Here is a 15509-nt window from a genome sequence, read left to right on the forward strand (position 1 = left end):
GGGAAACCCCCTTTTTAGAACTGTTTGAGAATACTTTTCATCCTTAGCTTACAAATTTAATATGCTATCAACCTATAAAAAGGGCATCCATCTTTATTAATCTTTTTAAGGAATTAGATCTTTAGTATCTTAAAGATTATAAATTGTTTATAAATTTATTGTATATAAATTTGCTATGGGTTTGCCATTGATGTTCATAGAATTAAATTATGTAATGAATGAGTAATTTTACTTTCTTAGAGTCGAGGTGGAAAAAAGTTTCTTGCTGTACTGAAAGAAATCTTGGACAGGGATCCCTTGTCTCAGTTGTGTGAGAATGAAATGGATCTTATTTGGACTTTGCGACAAGATTGCAGAGAGAATTTCCCACAGTCACTGCCAAAATTACTGCTGTCAATCAAGTGGAATAAACTTGAGGATGTTGCTCAGGTAACAAAACATAATTTTTGTAATTCTTTTTAGGAGTATATATTACTTTGTTGATTTCATGTAAATTGTCCTTTCTTATATAGGGATATTTCCATAGGTTGGATAATTTTCTATGGGAGAAATTTTCAGATTTTTAGACTCATACATATTCCAAATGATAGATTAGAAAGTTTAAGATTTTAAATCCCAGATTCTAGACAGGTTTTCTATATCTTTCACTAAGAACAATTAAAACATTACTTTTGGTGTAATCATCTATAATTACTGCCTGCATGTAGTAGGTTCTGGATTATTTCAATAAACAGTTTCATCAGTGAGCTCCAAAGTTTTAATCTTAAAATGACTTTAATCTTTGCATTGACTGTTCTAAAATGAATATGTATTGTTTTGAGAAGCTAATATTTTAGAGCATAAACCTTTTAGATCGGTTTTTAACGTTCATTTTAGTTGGGCAGTGTTGGTGAATGTTTGCCTTTAGACAAAATAAAGACAGGAAAAAAAGTTCCAAAAAAGCCACCAAATTTTAGATCCTTGATTTAATTTTCGGAATCCTGTCAAAAAGCACTGGCATTTATTAAAATCAGTTGGTTATCAATGCTCTATAGAAAGATCCTTGAAATGGTTTTTTAATCAGAATGAATACATTTGGTATATTAACCTAATTTGTTCACCTTACTTATTTGAATTCAGCTGATATTTTTAAAAGTTTTCTGGGCTTAGCAAATCTCTAATGACGTTTTTAAAAATTTTTTTTTAATTTTAATTCCAGTATAGTTAACATACAGTGTTATATTAGTTTCAGGTGTAAAATCTATAATGACTTTTTAAAATTTTCAAGAAATGCTTTTAATCATACGCATTTAAAATTTTTTTAATTTTATTATTTTACTTCTCTGAGTTTAGAAAGGACTTGTTTTGAATTTATTTCTAGTATTTAACAATTGTTTGAATCATGTTATATAATTATAATGTGTCTCATTTAAACTGTTTATACAGTTAGACCGTATGAACATTACTTACTCTGAAAAGGAACTATTTCTTTATAGATTTTAGTTGTTTTGTCATAGTTATCTTCTAACCACTTGTTTATTTAAATTCAAGGTTAGTTTTCTATGAACTGCCGTAATGGTGGAATATCAGCCTTTTTTAGTTGGCATGTTTGCCCGCTTCTGATGGATAGTGTCCAGTTCTAACTGCTTATCCAAGAAATGCATATATTATTATTTTGTATAGAATTAGAATAGAAGAAATTTCTTGCTGTACTCTTTTTTTTTTTTTTTTTAAAGATTTTATTTATTTATTTGACAGAGACACAGCGAGAGAGGGAAAACAAGCAGGGGGAGTGGGAGAGGGAGAAGCAGGCTTCCCGCGGATTAGGGAGCCGGATGTGGGCCTCGATCCCAGGACCCTGGGATCATGACCTGAGCCGAAGGCAGACGCTTGACGACTGAGCCACCCAGGCGCCCCTTCTTGCTGTACTCTTAAAAGATATCTGCGAGAGAGGTTTCTTCTGTCAGCTGTCAGGAAACAGAATGAGGGGTGTCTGAGTGGTTCAGGTGGTTAGCCACCAACTCTTGTTTTGGCTCAGGTCATGATCTCATGGGTCATGAGATCGACCAGGGCTTCAGCCTCCATGCTAAGTGAGGAGTGGGCTTGAGGAGCCTCTCCCTCTGCCCCTCCCCCCACTAGCATGCATGCCTGTGCTCTCTCTCTCAAATCTTAAAAAAAAAAAAAAAGAGCCAGTTTTCCCTTAATATTTCTTTCCTTTTTAAAAAACATTTATTTCTTTATTTTAGAGAGAGAGAGTGTGTGCAAGTAGGGGGAGGAACAGAGGGCGGGGGAGAGAGAGAATCCTAAGGGCAGAGCCCAATGCTGGGCTGGATCCCAGGACCCTGCGATCGTGACCTGAGCCAAAATCAAGAGCCAGCACTTAACTGGCTGAGCCACTCAGGTGCCCCTGATATTTCTTTATTTGAACCCTGGGGATAGAAATTTTTACATTTTGGAATTTAGCACACTTACCTCATTTCCAGGAGGTAACCTAAAGCATTGTTTTCAAATATAACCTGACATCCTCCATTTTGATAGAAGAAAGCCAATCCTAATCCTCTTTTTCAGTTGTTTGGAGAAAAAGTTTTTGTAATGGAAAGTAATGTGTTTTTTTCTCCCGACTCTGTCCCATTGCCAGTTACAGTGAATGGGTACAAAAGAATGAATATAAACTGTATTTTTAATAAATTGAGTACCTTAAGAAGTAGAGAGCCAGAAGTGTGGTGTAAAGTTTGTTATCTGATTCTAGAGGCATAAGCAAGCCATGGGTGAAAATCCTATAGAGGCCTTCCCCCCGCCCCCACCCCAAGGGAAAAAAAAGAGTAGTCCTCCGTTAATCCACAGGAAAATATTCTGTTGGCATAATGTGGAAGTGGTTTCAATACTCTTTGCAGAAGCAGGTAATTAGCACTGCTTTATTTATATGGCTGAGTCAGATTTCTCTTCCTTATTCGCTTCCATAGCTTTCCCCAAACTAAAGTAGTAAGTTTTGATATTTTATTTAGTTTTACATTTACATAATTAATTCTTTAATAATTGTAAATAAACTTACCAAAGGTAACTTCCTTCCAATAGTAGGGCTGTTTTTAACTCACGGCATAGTTTAAACTATTGTTTCAGACCTTCAGGAAATGGTCCTCCTAATTCCTCTATCCATAATGGGGATTTCTGGTCCATTAGGACCTTGGGCAAAGTGGGGAGGGAGTCCCATCAGTGATGAAAAGTGGTATTGAGGTAGGTGTTTCTTATCTTTAAACCAGTATTTGTCAAACTTTTTTTCATTGTTACACTTGTTAAGAGCCCCCCACCCCATTTTTTAAGATTTTGCTTATTTATTTGAGAGAGAGCATGCATGTGAGAGTGGTGGGGAGGGGCAGGGAGGGGGAGAAACAGACTCTCCACTGAGCAGGGAGCCAGATACGATACGGGGTTGGCTTGCAGGACCCTGGGATCATGACCTGAGCCACAGACAGACCTTAACCGACTGAGCCACCCAGTTGCCCCCATTAGGATCCTGTTTAGACATTTTTTCCCCTAATAGCCCCATCCCCATGATATTTTGATACCGCAAGTAAGTATGTATCTTTTTATGTACCTGTATGTATATATGTGCTATATACATAAAAAGAGCAAGTATAAAGCTTATTCTTTTTATTTACGTAAGTTTAAGAATAATTAAATATTTAAGGTAAAAGTTAAGAAACTAACATTTTACTATATTTGAATAAGAATTATGTAAATTGTAATATCAAATTTCATAACTATGTTAGCAGTTTATGAAAACATAGTAATAATAGTAGTGTAATCAAATTTTTAAAAGTTATTCAAAAGTGTTATTTTTTCTGCAATGTAAAATAATAGAAAAATTAATTTCTTAAAAAGTATCTTTAGTGAGGTTAAATTTGCTTGATATGAGAACATACCTTTTAACTTAGCTTCTAGGTATTCAAGTATTATTGACCTATTTTGGCACTTGACATAATTAATGAAAGGGGTTGAATAATTAGTAGAATTAAAATAATAAAATATAAATGGTTTTTAGTTAGTTCACAAAGCCCAAGTCTCACATAAGAGCTTAAATGACAAATGACAAGGCAGCTAGACAGCAGATACTTTTAAGCCACTTCTTTCAGTATGACTGTGAGATCGGCAGTCTATTGAGAGAAGTCCTCCAGTTACTGCCGTCTCTTTGCCATATTTTTGTAACTCTATTCTTGCATACGTTTTGTGTGTCTTCTTTGGATTTCAGGTGCTACTTATATGCTACTTATGTGATACCCAATATCACATAGATATTATTGATAATAAGGAATAAGATTTTGTCAGATAGGTTTGGACTTTGGAGGGGCCACAAATCATAATTATCAAAAACTTTTTCTCTCTCTTCCATGACCACTTTTCTTCTCATTTAACCATCCCTGATACGAATACATGCTATAAACATAATTAACCTTGAGGAGGAAGGGACTCTTGCCAGGAACAACCCTGATGAGTCTCACAATGCTCTGATGGGGTCAGATAAGAGTTCTTTCTAGATTGGGCTCTCTGGAACTAGGGTTTCCAAAGATGTGGCCATGTCTACTCGAATCCACCCTCCACCTGCAGTTCCAACTCATCCCCATGGAGGGATTCTTTTTTATTCTGTCTAGATCATTTCTAAGTGGCATCTGTAAATAGGAGACTGGCTGTTTTTACCTTGTTTATAGAAAATTATTTCTTTTTAGTCACTCATTATGATTTAAAGGGTTTAAACTTGTTATGGTCGATAAAAACATTCTATTAAGTGGTAGATATCCTTAAAAATATTAAGAACTAGAAGTAAGCTCCCTCAAAATAATTTTATGTTGAGTTATTAATGAAGTTTTTATATGTAAATGGCCTGTCATTAGCTTGAGCATGTACTTATATTTGCACTTTGAATTTTACCTTTAAGTATTTCTTGATCATTTCTTTCTTCCTTCCTTTGAAAAATTATTTAATGGCTAATGATTATAGAATCATGTATTCAGTATATCATTCTCTTCCCAGGTAAGTACTTCATAGCTTTTTAAACTTGCTTATTTATAAATACTTCAACAAAGACAGTCTTTATTAATCCATGTTAACAGGAGTGGAGTTTTGAGGCCTCAGTAATTGCAAGTATGCTTTTCCTTTCTTTTGACCCATCTCTGCTCCTGTGTGTCAAGGAAAAATAGATTATTTTTCTCCCCTATAATTTCTGAACCAGTTTTAATTTTTCAACAGCTTCAGGCACTACTTCAGATTTGGCCTAAACTGCCCCCCCGGGAGGCCTTAGAGCTTCTAGATTTCAACTATCCAGATCAGTACGTGCGAGAATATGCTGTGGGCTGCCTGCGACAGATGAGGTATTCTGCAGGTGGCTTTCTTGGGGGAAAGGAATAACATGGGGGTAGGTAGAGAAGGTGATGTCTGCTTGAATGTCTCATAAGAAAGGAAAGAGCTAGGAATTATTCAGAGTTTAAAGCATTTTTTTTCTCTGTCCCTTCTGATCATCTCCCTCTCTCCCTCTCTCCCTCTCTCCCTCCTCTTTCATGTTTACTCTATATTATAAAACAAAACCAAAAACACACTGGGTCAGGAGGTACCCAAGATCACCCTTGATTAGAATTCACAGGACTCCGCATATACTCATAGTTTTGGCTGTGATTTATTATAGCAAAAGGAGACAGTGTAGAATTGGCAGAAGAAAAAGATTCATGGAGCAAAGTCTGGAGGAAACCATACAGGAGCTTCTAAGAGTTCTTTGCTAGTGGAATCACAGTGAATATACTTAATTCCCCTAGCAACAAGTTATGACAACATGTCTAAAATATTGTCTACTGGGGAAGCTCCTTAGAGACATGGCGGCCAGGATTTTTATTGGGGGCCTAACACAAAAGCAAAATTCTAGACTCCCAGAAAAATGGGTATTGAGCATAAACCATATTGTTTGTAAGAATAATTTATGCACACAGAGCTACTCTTATCTGTTAGGTGGTGGGAAGCCTTCTGAAATCTGTTTCCAGATGCCAGCCAAAAGGGCTAGTGTTGTAAACAGGCTTTTTTTTTTTAAAGGATAAGGTTCAGGACTGCTGCTATGTTAACTCTTTTCTGTCCACCACTCAGAATTAAGAAATGTTAATATTTTGTCACTTTTTAAAAATACTTTTAAGCAGATAACATTATAGCTAAAGGTGAAGTCCTCATAGTTTCTTAACCTAGTCCTGATTACTTTTACTTCCCAAAGACAACCATTATCATGAATTAGGCATGTATCCTTCTATACCACATTTTTGTTTATACTCCATTTTTGTAACTAGAAAAATATAGAGTAACATTGTACATTTAAAAATTACACTAATATGTCTTACCATGTGTATTATTTTAAATCTTGCTTTTTAAAAATTCAACATAGGTTTTTGAGGTCCTTCTCTCCCATTGCATATAAATATAGTTTATTCCTTTCACTACTGTGAAATATTCTGTTGTAGGGATATATCTTATTTACTCCATTTCCTTATTGAGGAACATTTTTGGTTTTCTCCAGACTTCCCTGTTATAAACAATTCTGCAGTGAACATGCTTGTACATGTGTAAAAATCTATGAGCTTTATTTGAAGAAATGTCATTATTGAGACAGTCTCAGACAGTGGGCATTTTCAGGTTTATCCAGAAAAGTCTCAAAAATGAATATTATACTGTATGGTTATTTGAAAAAGAAAAGTTCTCAGAAAATTATGGACACTGTTATCCCTTTTCTTCTTTTTAAAAGTCATACATGTTTCAAGTCATGTAATGTCCAAAAGAAGTTACACAAACTCTTCCACAGTTGTTATTTTAGGGGACTGAAGTTCAAAGTGTAAGGAAAGAGGAAGCCTCCTTCTGTTTCAATACTTCCTTTCTGTCTTTTACACCATTTATAGGTTTTTATAAAGGGCAAAGATTTTACAATAAACTTAAAATTGTTGAATAGTTTTAAAAAATGAAGCTCCCAGTTGCTTCTTAGTTTCCCTAAGTTTCCATTGGAGACCTGAGGGGAAGGGGCTACCTGGCCCCATTTGGGCTGAGCCAAGTGTTTTTCTTAAATGTATTAATCCCCAGAAGGAGATTGCTGTGATCTCCATGTTCCATTTGGTAATTCTGATGCTTTTTCCTGTGATAAATTTTCTGCTTATGAGGTTTTTCTTTTGATATAGTGCCCTGAGTTTCAGTCCCGGATCTGCATTAGATTACTTTCTTAACCATTTATTGCCCAAGACTATAGCAAAGTAGAGGACTTGGGATTCATATCTAACCTGACCTCTGGAATTGCCTCTGATGAGAGTGTGTTTACATGTGAATGGCTTGGAGATGGATACAAAATAGAGAACCACTAACCTTAATTAATTCAGTTCATTTAATTACAACATTATGTTGTATTAATTCAAATTGCTAAATTACTGATAGAATTTTTATTTTAAAAAAACTGGTTGACTGAGTATATCACTTTTCCAGCATGATGAGAAGTCAGTATTAAAGTACCTGATTTTATTGTAACTCTGGGCTAATTGTAAATACAGTCATTAATCGTATCAACCTAGATAATTTAATTAAAATGCCCCATATATCTGTTCCTTGCTCCTTTCCTTTCCATTCCCCCTCCTGCCCACAGGAAATCCTGAGCTTTTTTTGTGTTATTTTAACAGTGGAATAGTGAATATAAGCATGCAACAAGCCTGACCCCAATGAACCGTTGTGTTTCAGTAAGTTAGTATTTGATAGTTTGATAGGAAGGGATCTTTTTCTGGCACTGGTTGTTGAGTGACTTACTCTGTCTTTTGTTTCTTTTAGTGATGAAGAACTCTCTCAATATCTTTTACAACTGGTGCAAGTTTTAAAATATGAGCCTTTTCTTGATTGTGCCCTCTCTAGATTCTTATTAGAAAGAGCACTGGCTAATCGCAGGATAGGACAGTTTCTATTTTGGCACCTTAGGTAAGTCTTCTATATTTTTTAATTTGAGTCCACCTTGCGCTTTTGTAAATATAAATCAGCATAATACAGGACATTTAGTATACTGGTCAGCTGCTTCAGTTGTTTCTGAGCCATCTGTACCATTTACACTCTTCTTGGTGTCTTCTCCTATTCCTTGATACCCAACTCTTAATTTTCAGGATTTGGCAAAGTAATTCAGATAAGTGTCCCACCAAGCCTCCTTGATTTTTAACTGAAGCAAATAATTAATGTATTGCTATTTTCTAGTCAGGTGTACTTATTGTGTACTTACAATGTGTTTGTGCTAAAACCAGACTTACTGATTCCTTCCAAAAGGCTTTGGGTAGTAATATCATCATTGCTACTAATAGCTAGAGGTTTTAAAGTTTTCCTATAAGAACAGCAACATTATTTTCAGCTTCTATATTAGGTCATTTTCAGAAATACATGAGTCTTATTTCACCAAGTTTATAACTAAAGTTCTTTTGTCCTAGGAAAATTGTTGATTCCTCATTTCTGACTCTGTACTCAGACATTTTTGTTGTTTTCTTTTTTTTTTTTTTTAAGATTTTATTTATTTATTTGACAGAGAGAGAGACGGCGAGAGAGGGAACACAAGCAGGGGGAGTTGGAGAGGGAGAAGCAGGCTTCCCACCGAGCAGGGAGACCGATGCAGGCTCAATCCCTGCACTCTGGGATCATGACCTGAGCCGAAGGCAGACGCTTAATGACTGAGCCACCCAGGCGCCCCCCTTTTTTTTGTCATTTTCATCTGGACTTCATAGTATTGAAACTAATGATTGTCAGAAAAATAAGACTTTCCTCCATTTTTGCTAAAGTTCTTAAGGAAAATAAGTGCTCTATATTATTTTGATGTTAATTTGGAGGGTTACATTTCTGAATCTTGACTTACTAATTCATAGAGGTTTTTCCTTTCTTATTTTTAACTTGTCAGTAGTCTTCTCATGCAGTTCAGTCTTCCTATTTTTAAGTCCTTTAGGGAATAACAAAACAAGGTGTTCCTTCCTTTTTCAAACATGTACAGCATTCTTTAAGTGAGAAAAAATTGTATAGAAGCGAATTGAGGGATTAGTCAATTGTGTGATGTGAGTCAGATCTTTGTGTTTTACTTTATTGTCACTTAATTGGCAATGTTACCATTTCAACTACAAAAAGTAAGGTGAGATGTGAAAATTTTGGATTTTTTTGAATAAAAAAATTAATGAATTACAAAACTACACGTTTTTGAACTGTGGTGGTTAAAAACTTGAGAAGTTGACCATCCCACTAATAATTGTGAACAAGATGATGTGTTCTGTTTTTTGATGGCGTCAGAAGTTTATTTCATAATAGAATATGAAGTCTATATATATTTTTTTAAAGATTTTATTTATTTATTTGACACAGAGAGAGAGACAGCGAGAGAGGGAACATAAGCAGGGGGAGTGGGAGAGGAGGAAGCAGGTTTCCCGTGGAGCAGGGAGCCCGATGCGGGGCTCGATCCCAGGACCCTGGGATCATGACCTGAGCCAAAGGCAGATACTTAACGACTGAGCCACCCAGGCGCCCCATGAAGTCAATATTTTTATTTGGTGATCTGAAGTGTTTTATAAGCAACCCATCTTAATATTATTTATTAACTTATTTGTAGGTCAGAAGTGCATATTCCTGCTGTCTCAGTACAATTTGGTGTCATCCTTGAAGCCTACTGCCGGGGAAGCGTAGGGCACATGAAAGTGCTTTCCAAGCAGGTATCAGGTTTTTTTAATCTTCATGTTAAGTTTGCCACATGGTTTTTAATAAATTGGATCATATGCTCTTTCTCACATTACATTATTTCATAGATGTTTCAGTAACTAAACTTAATTAATACATTTTTAAATTATAATTTAAGTCAAGAAATGACGTGTCAACAAACTTAGCAGAACATTGAGTGCCCCCGCCCCACAAAATTACGGATTCCTCCTAGTATCTATATTAATAACATGCCTTACATTTTAATAGGAAATGCTTATTTAGACATGCTTAACAATGTGTTTGATGGTGATGATGACAAAGGTCATGAAATTTTTAGACCGTTTCTTCATGTCCCTGAGTTACTCTTTGCAGTTAGTACTTAGTATTTATGTTTCATATATTCTGCCATATGTTTTAGTTTGAGATATTTTGACACCGAAGTCCATAGTTGTTATAGGATCTAGAATTCAGACTCCTCAAGCTGCTTTTTCAAACTATATATATATATACCTGCAGTCCCTTATCTTTTTTCCAGGCCTTCATTTTCTTAATCATTGCAGGTGATGAGATATAGTGATATTGATAGGTCAGATGTTAAATGCTTATATGCCAGGAATCATACTACATGTCTTAAGTATATTATTTTACTCTTCTAATAATGTGCCACAGTAGTTGCCAGTACTGTCTGGATTTGATGAGGGGGAAAACAAAGGCTCCAAGGGATTAAGTAGCTTGCCTAAAAACCACAACTAAGTGACAGGAATAAGTTTTAGTTAAGTCTGTCCAACTATAAAACTAACTTTTTTTTTTTTTTTTAAATCGTACTGGGAGTTTTCACACTTTTAGCACCACAACTCTCTTTTATAAATCAAAACTTAAACACAGATCCAATATATAAAATAGACAACAATGTCATTTTATTGGTATAAATGTGTTTTGAAGCTAAAATAAAATAAAAGCCATTAAACAGAAGCATGAAACTGTTTTACTGAATATAGAATTCCAAAATCCGGGACTATTATTGTCAGTTGTAGTCTCAGTATCCATTTATTTCTCTTGTTTTGGAGATAATCCTGATTTATACAGCTAAGTAATTGCAAATAGTAATGGTTTTTTAATAGCTTGCTTGCAAGTGAGAAGCATAACCGTGGCCCATGCTTGATTTGCTGGTAGGTTGTTGGTCCCCTGAAGGTTGTGATGAGAACATGTCTGCCATCAAAATAAAACAACCCTTTTTTCTAGCTTCTTCATGCCAGAACCTTCATTGACAGATAGCAACAATATGCTCTTGTTCTTTAACAATAATTTTTCTTGAATTGAGTATCCTCTAAATAAACAAAAGAAGGTTTTCTTAATGGTTTAATATACATTTACTCAGAACTTACTATATGCCAGGGTTTGTGTTAGGTACTGGTAATATGAAGTGAATATAGTTATGTTATCAAGGAATTTATATTCCATAGAGAAGGTGTACAAATCAGTGATTGTTATGATAGAAGTGTTGGTATGGGAATATTATGGAAGCACAAAAGAGAGATACGTAACCAAACTTAAGACATTAGGGAAGAGTTCACAGTGGAGGAGACACTTGGAGGTTTTGATGGTGTAGTTGGTGTTAGTTCGATGAAGAGTGTGTTAGTGTTTTACAGAGAAACAACCAATAAGGGGTGTATGTGTTTGTGTATGTATATGGTTGATCCTTGAACAACATAAATTTGAATAACACGAGTCCACTTATACACTTACTTTTTTTGGTATAGTAGAGTACTGTAAATGTATTTTCTCTTCCTATGATTTCCTTTCCTCTAGCTTACTTTATTGTAAGAATATAGTATATAATACACATAATGGACAAAATACGTTCACAGTTTATGTTATTGGTAGTAAGGCTTCCCGTCAACAATAGGCTATTAGTAGTTGAGTTTTTGGGGACTCAGAAGTTGGATGCAGATTTTCAATTGCATGGGGCTGGAGGTGGGAGTCGGTACCTCTAACCCTTTATTTAAGGGTTAGCTGTATAGAGAGAGTGAAGCAGAGGAGGATGGTACAGAAGAATTGACTCATGTGATTATGGAGGCTGAGAAGTCCTGAGATTTTCAGTTAAGGAAGCTGGAAACCCAGGAGATCTGACAGTGAAGTACTAGTCTGAAAGCAGACAAGCTTAACACCCAAGGAGTTTTAGTTCCAGGCAGGAAAAGACCTATGTCCCAACTCAAGGCAGTCAGATAGGCAGAGTTCCTCCTTACTTGCTGAAACGTGTGCCTTTTTATTCTATTCAGAACTTCACAGGTTCTGATAAGACCCATCCATATTAGGAAGGGCAGCCTGATTTACTCAGTCTACCCATTCAAATGTTAATTTCATCCAAAAACACCCTCACAGACACACCTAGAATGATGCTGGACCAAATATCTGGGTACCCCATGGCCCAGTCAAGTTAATACCTAAAATTAACCATGACAGATCAACTTGGCATGTATACACAGCTCTGAAAACCATATTTAATCTCCAAGTAAAGACTGTAGCAAGTTCAGAATTCCCCCAACATGATAAAATTACCCTGAGTACAACCAAAAATACACTAACCTCTTTCCCAGCACAAGAAGTACTATATCCTTGAGTGTTGTCTGCTCTTCTTGTTTCTCTGAAAATTAAATACGATGTAAATTAATACTTAAATACTATGATATAAAGTCAGTACATCTTATGTTACATGATAAAGGAAGGGGGCGCCTGGGTGGCTCAGTTGGTTAAACGGCTGCCTTTGGCTCAGGTTATGATCCCAGGGTCCTGGGGATCAAGCCTTGCGTTGAGCCCTGCCCGTGGAGCCCTGCATGGAGCCCTGCACAGGGCTCCCTGCTCAGCAGGGAGTCTGCTTCTCCCTTTCCTTCTGCCCCTCCACCCTGCTCATGGGCATGCGTGCGCGCCCTCTCTCTCTCGCTCTCACTCTCACTCTCAAATAAAATCTTAAAAAGATAAAGGAAAAGAGTGGGAAGGAAACAAAGACTGTGTGTTTGTGTACATATAACATATACACAGATACACACAAAAGCATACGCATACCAAAATAAGTAGGAGATACTTATGACAGTTAATCCTCATTTCTGTAAACGGTCATGTGGTCATAGCTGGTATTTATTAACTACCTTCTTCCAACCCGTTCTGTAGTCCCTTTGCCTTTAGTAAGCATTTCACTTGTGGTCCTTGACCTGCAGGGTTGACCCAAACCTTCATTCTTTTTTTTTTTTTTTTAAGATTTTATTTATTTGAGAGCGAGCACACGGGAGTCAGCACTAGCCCAGGTTTCCCCCAAATCTTCATTCTTAAAGAGTCCAGGTCATTAGTAGTCCTACTGAAGTTAGCTTGTAATTGTCCATTGGTCTTAATCACAGGACATGGTCATGCTAAGAAGAGATCTCCTGTATTCTAGACATACTTTTCCTTATGTCTGTGGAGTAGTAGGCCAGTTTCCGCATGGTAGTCAGGATCAATCACTCCAGCCAGCATCATAATGCCTTCTTTGCCTGTTGATCCAAAGACATAAGGAGCTCAAAGTGGCTGGGCTGGAGTCTTAACTTCCAGTCCAGTGGAATCATTACCATGTCTCCCACTGGAATCATTCTTCCCTCTGTAACTAAGACCTTTGTACCCATAAAGCATAAGGGTGCAGGAAAAGGAAGCAAAAATTTTGCTAGTGGGTAACTAGGGGTAATAGTGAGTGGTACCACTTCCATTTTTAAACCTTGATTTCTGGACCCTTGAGTCCTGGCTGTGGGAGAAACAGTGTCATGGATGTTGACTCAGAGCATATACAGCTTTCTGGAGAACTTTGCCCAAGTCCTGCAAGGTATTGCCACCTCGCTGGTACTGTAACTTAGTCTTCAAAAGGCCATTCCACTCTCCTGTTAAGCCAGCTACTTCAGGTTAGTGGGGAACATAGTAAGACTAGTGAATACCATGAGCATGAGCCCATTGTTATGCTTCGTTTGCTGTGAAATGAATTTCTTGATCAGAAGCAATGCTGTATGGAATACCACGGTGGTGGTTAAGGTGTCCTGGGAAGGGCAGGGAAGGTAAATCCGTATCGAGAGTTAAGTGTCTATTCCAGTAAGAACAAAATATTGCCCCTTCCATAGTAGAAGCAGTCTAGTGCAGTCAACCTGTCACCAGATAGCTGGCTGACTATCTGGTGACATCCTGGGTAAATGGTGCTATATCAGGGTCTTGGTGTTGGTCTCTGCTGCTGGCACAGCAGTCACTCAGTGGTAGTCATAGCCAGGTAGGCTTTAGTGGTGGAAGTCCAGATTGCTGAGCACGTGTATAACCTCCATTCCTGCCACCTTGGCCACTTTGTTCATGAACCCATTGGGTGATGACGGGTGATTGGGAAAAGAGGCTGACTAGTATCTACAAAATGGGTCGTCCTATCCACTTGATTATAAAAATCCTCTTCCAAATACACTCTTTGGTGAACATCCAAGGAGACGTGTATCTTTTTTTGCCTATTCAAAGAGGTATATTACTTATCTCTTCTCCAAATTTCCTTGTCACTGATTTTCTAGTCATGTTCCTTCTAAGTCCCTGGCCATCAGCCAAGCTTTGGTCACAGCTCATGAACTGGTATATAATTGCGTGTATGGCCATTTCTCCTTCCAAGCAAAGTGAACAGTGAATTGCACTTTCCAAAGTTCTGCCCGCTGGGAGAATTTCACTTCAGCACAGTCCTTCAGAAATGTTTCAGAAAGCGGCTGTAGTACCACAGTTGTCAACTTTCATATGGTGCCTACATACTGTGTAGAATCATCTGTAGAGCATGCTTGAGTCTTCTCTTCCTTTGTTAACTGATCGAAGGGAACTCCCTATGAGGCCATGGGTGCAGGCTGGGAAAGAGAAGGTAGGGTAGCAAGAGGGGGAAACCATGGACATTTGAATCACTTCTTCGTGTAACTTACTGTGCCTTCAGGACCTACTCTGGCCTAGTCTCATATATACCACTTTCATTTGATGATGGAGTACTGTTTTGCTCACCCATCTTTATGACTTGTGGGTCAGATAACACCCAGTTCGTAATGGGCTCAGGTCACATGCTTGCTTGGTGGCCAGTGGTTAAGCATTCAGTACGAAATCCTAGTAGCAAGCTAAGAGCTATTTCTCTCAAGGAGAGTATTTATCTATAGGAAATGGCAGGTGTTTTTTCCAAAATCCTGAGGACTTGTGCTATGGTTTACCTATAGGGGCCAGCCAAAGGCTCCAAACGTGTCTCTGTCTGCTACTGACAGTTCAAGCACCATTAGATCTGTTGGATCATAGGACCAAGTAGCACAGCAGTCTGAACTTACTGCAGAACCATCTCTTGTTGGGGATCTCATTCAAAACTAGCACCCTTTTAGGTCACTTAGTAAATAGATAGCAGTATATTATCCACATGAGGAGTATGTTGTTGCCTTTACAATGCAAAGAGGCCCACTAGCTATTGTGCCTCATTTTTGGTTGTAGGAGGGGCCAGAGCAACAAATTTTTCTTTACCTTAGAAGGGATATATTGATATGCCCCATACAAATTGAGCCCTACAAGTTTCATTGAGATAAAAGGCCCCAAATTTTTGTTGTTGGAATATTTCCTAACTTCTGAGTTGCTGTTTCTTACTCACCAGGTTGGATCAGTCTAATATTATAAAGGTGTCAGAGTGGTATCTTGTTGAGGGTAGAGGCAATCAAGATCTCTGTAAATTAAATTATGACATAGAGCTGGAGAGTTGATATACCCCTGAGAAAGGACAGTGAAAATACATTGTTGGCCTTGTCAGCTTAAGCAAACTT

General features: G+C 37.2%; 1 protein-coding gene across 4 annotated transcripts in view; it reads left to right on the plus strand.

Moving 5' to 3' along the window:
• The window catches only part of PIK3CB (phosphatidylinositol-4,5-bisphosphate 3-kinase catalytic subunit beta), a 195992-nt gene that overhangs the window by 142454 nt on the left and 38029 nt on the right, over positions 1 to 15509 (plus strand). For all 4 annotated transcript variants that reach the window (XM_078071249.1, XM_036092139.2, XM_036092140.2 and 1 more), the window contains 4 exons: positions 241 to 429; positions 5224 to 5345; positions 7810 to 7953; positions 9605 to 9704. In XM_078071249.1, the coding sequence (XP_077927375.1) occupies positions 241 to 429; positions 5224 to 5345; positions 7810 to 7953; positions 9605 to 9704 (555 nt within the window). The remainder of the gene's footprint in view (positions 1 to 240; positions 430 to 5223; positions 5346 to 7809; positions 7954 to 9604; positions 9705 to 15509) is intronic.

This window comes from Halichoerus grypus, chromosome 1 (genome assembly GCF_964656455.1).
Source record: "Halichoerus grypus chromosome 1, mHalGry1.hap1.1, whole genome shotgun sequence".
NCBI classification, from domain to species: domain Eukaryota; kingdom Metazoa; phylum Chordata; class Mammalia; order Carnivora; family Phocidae; genus Halichoerus; species Halichoerus grypus.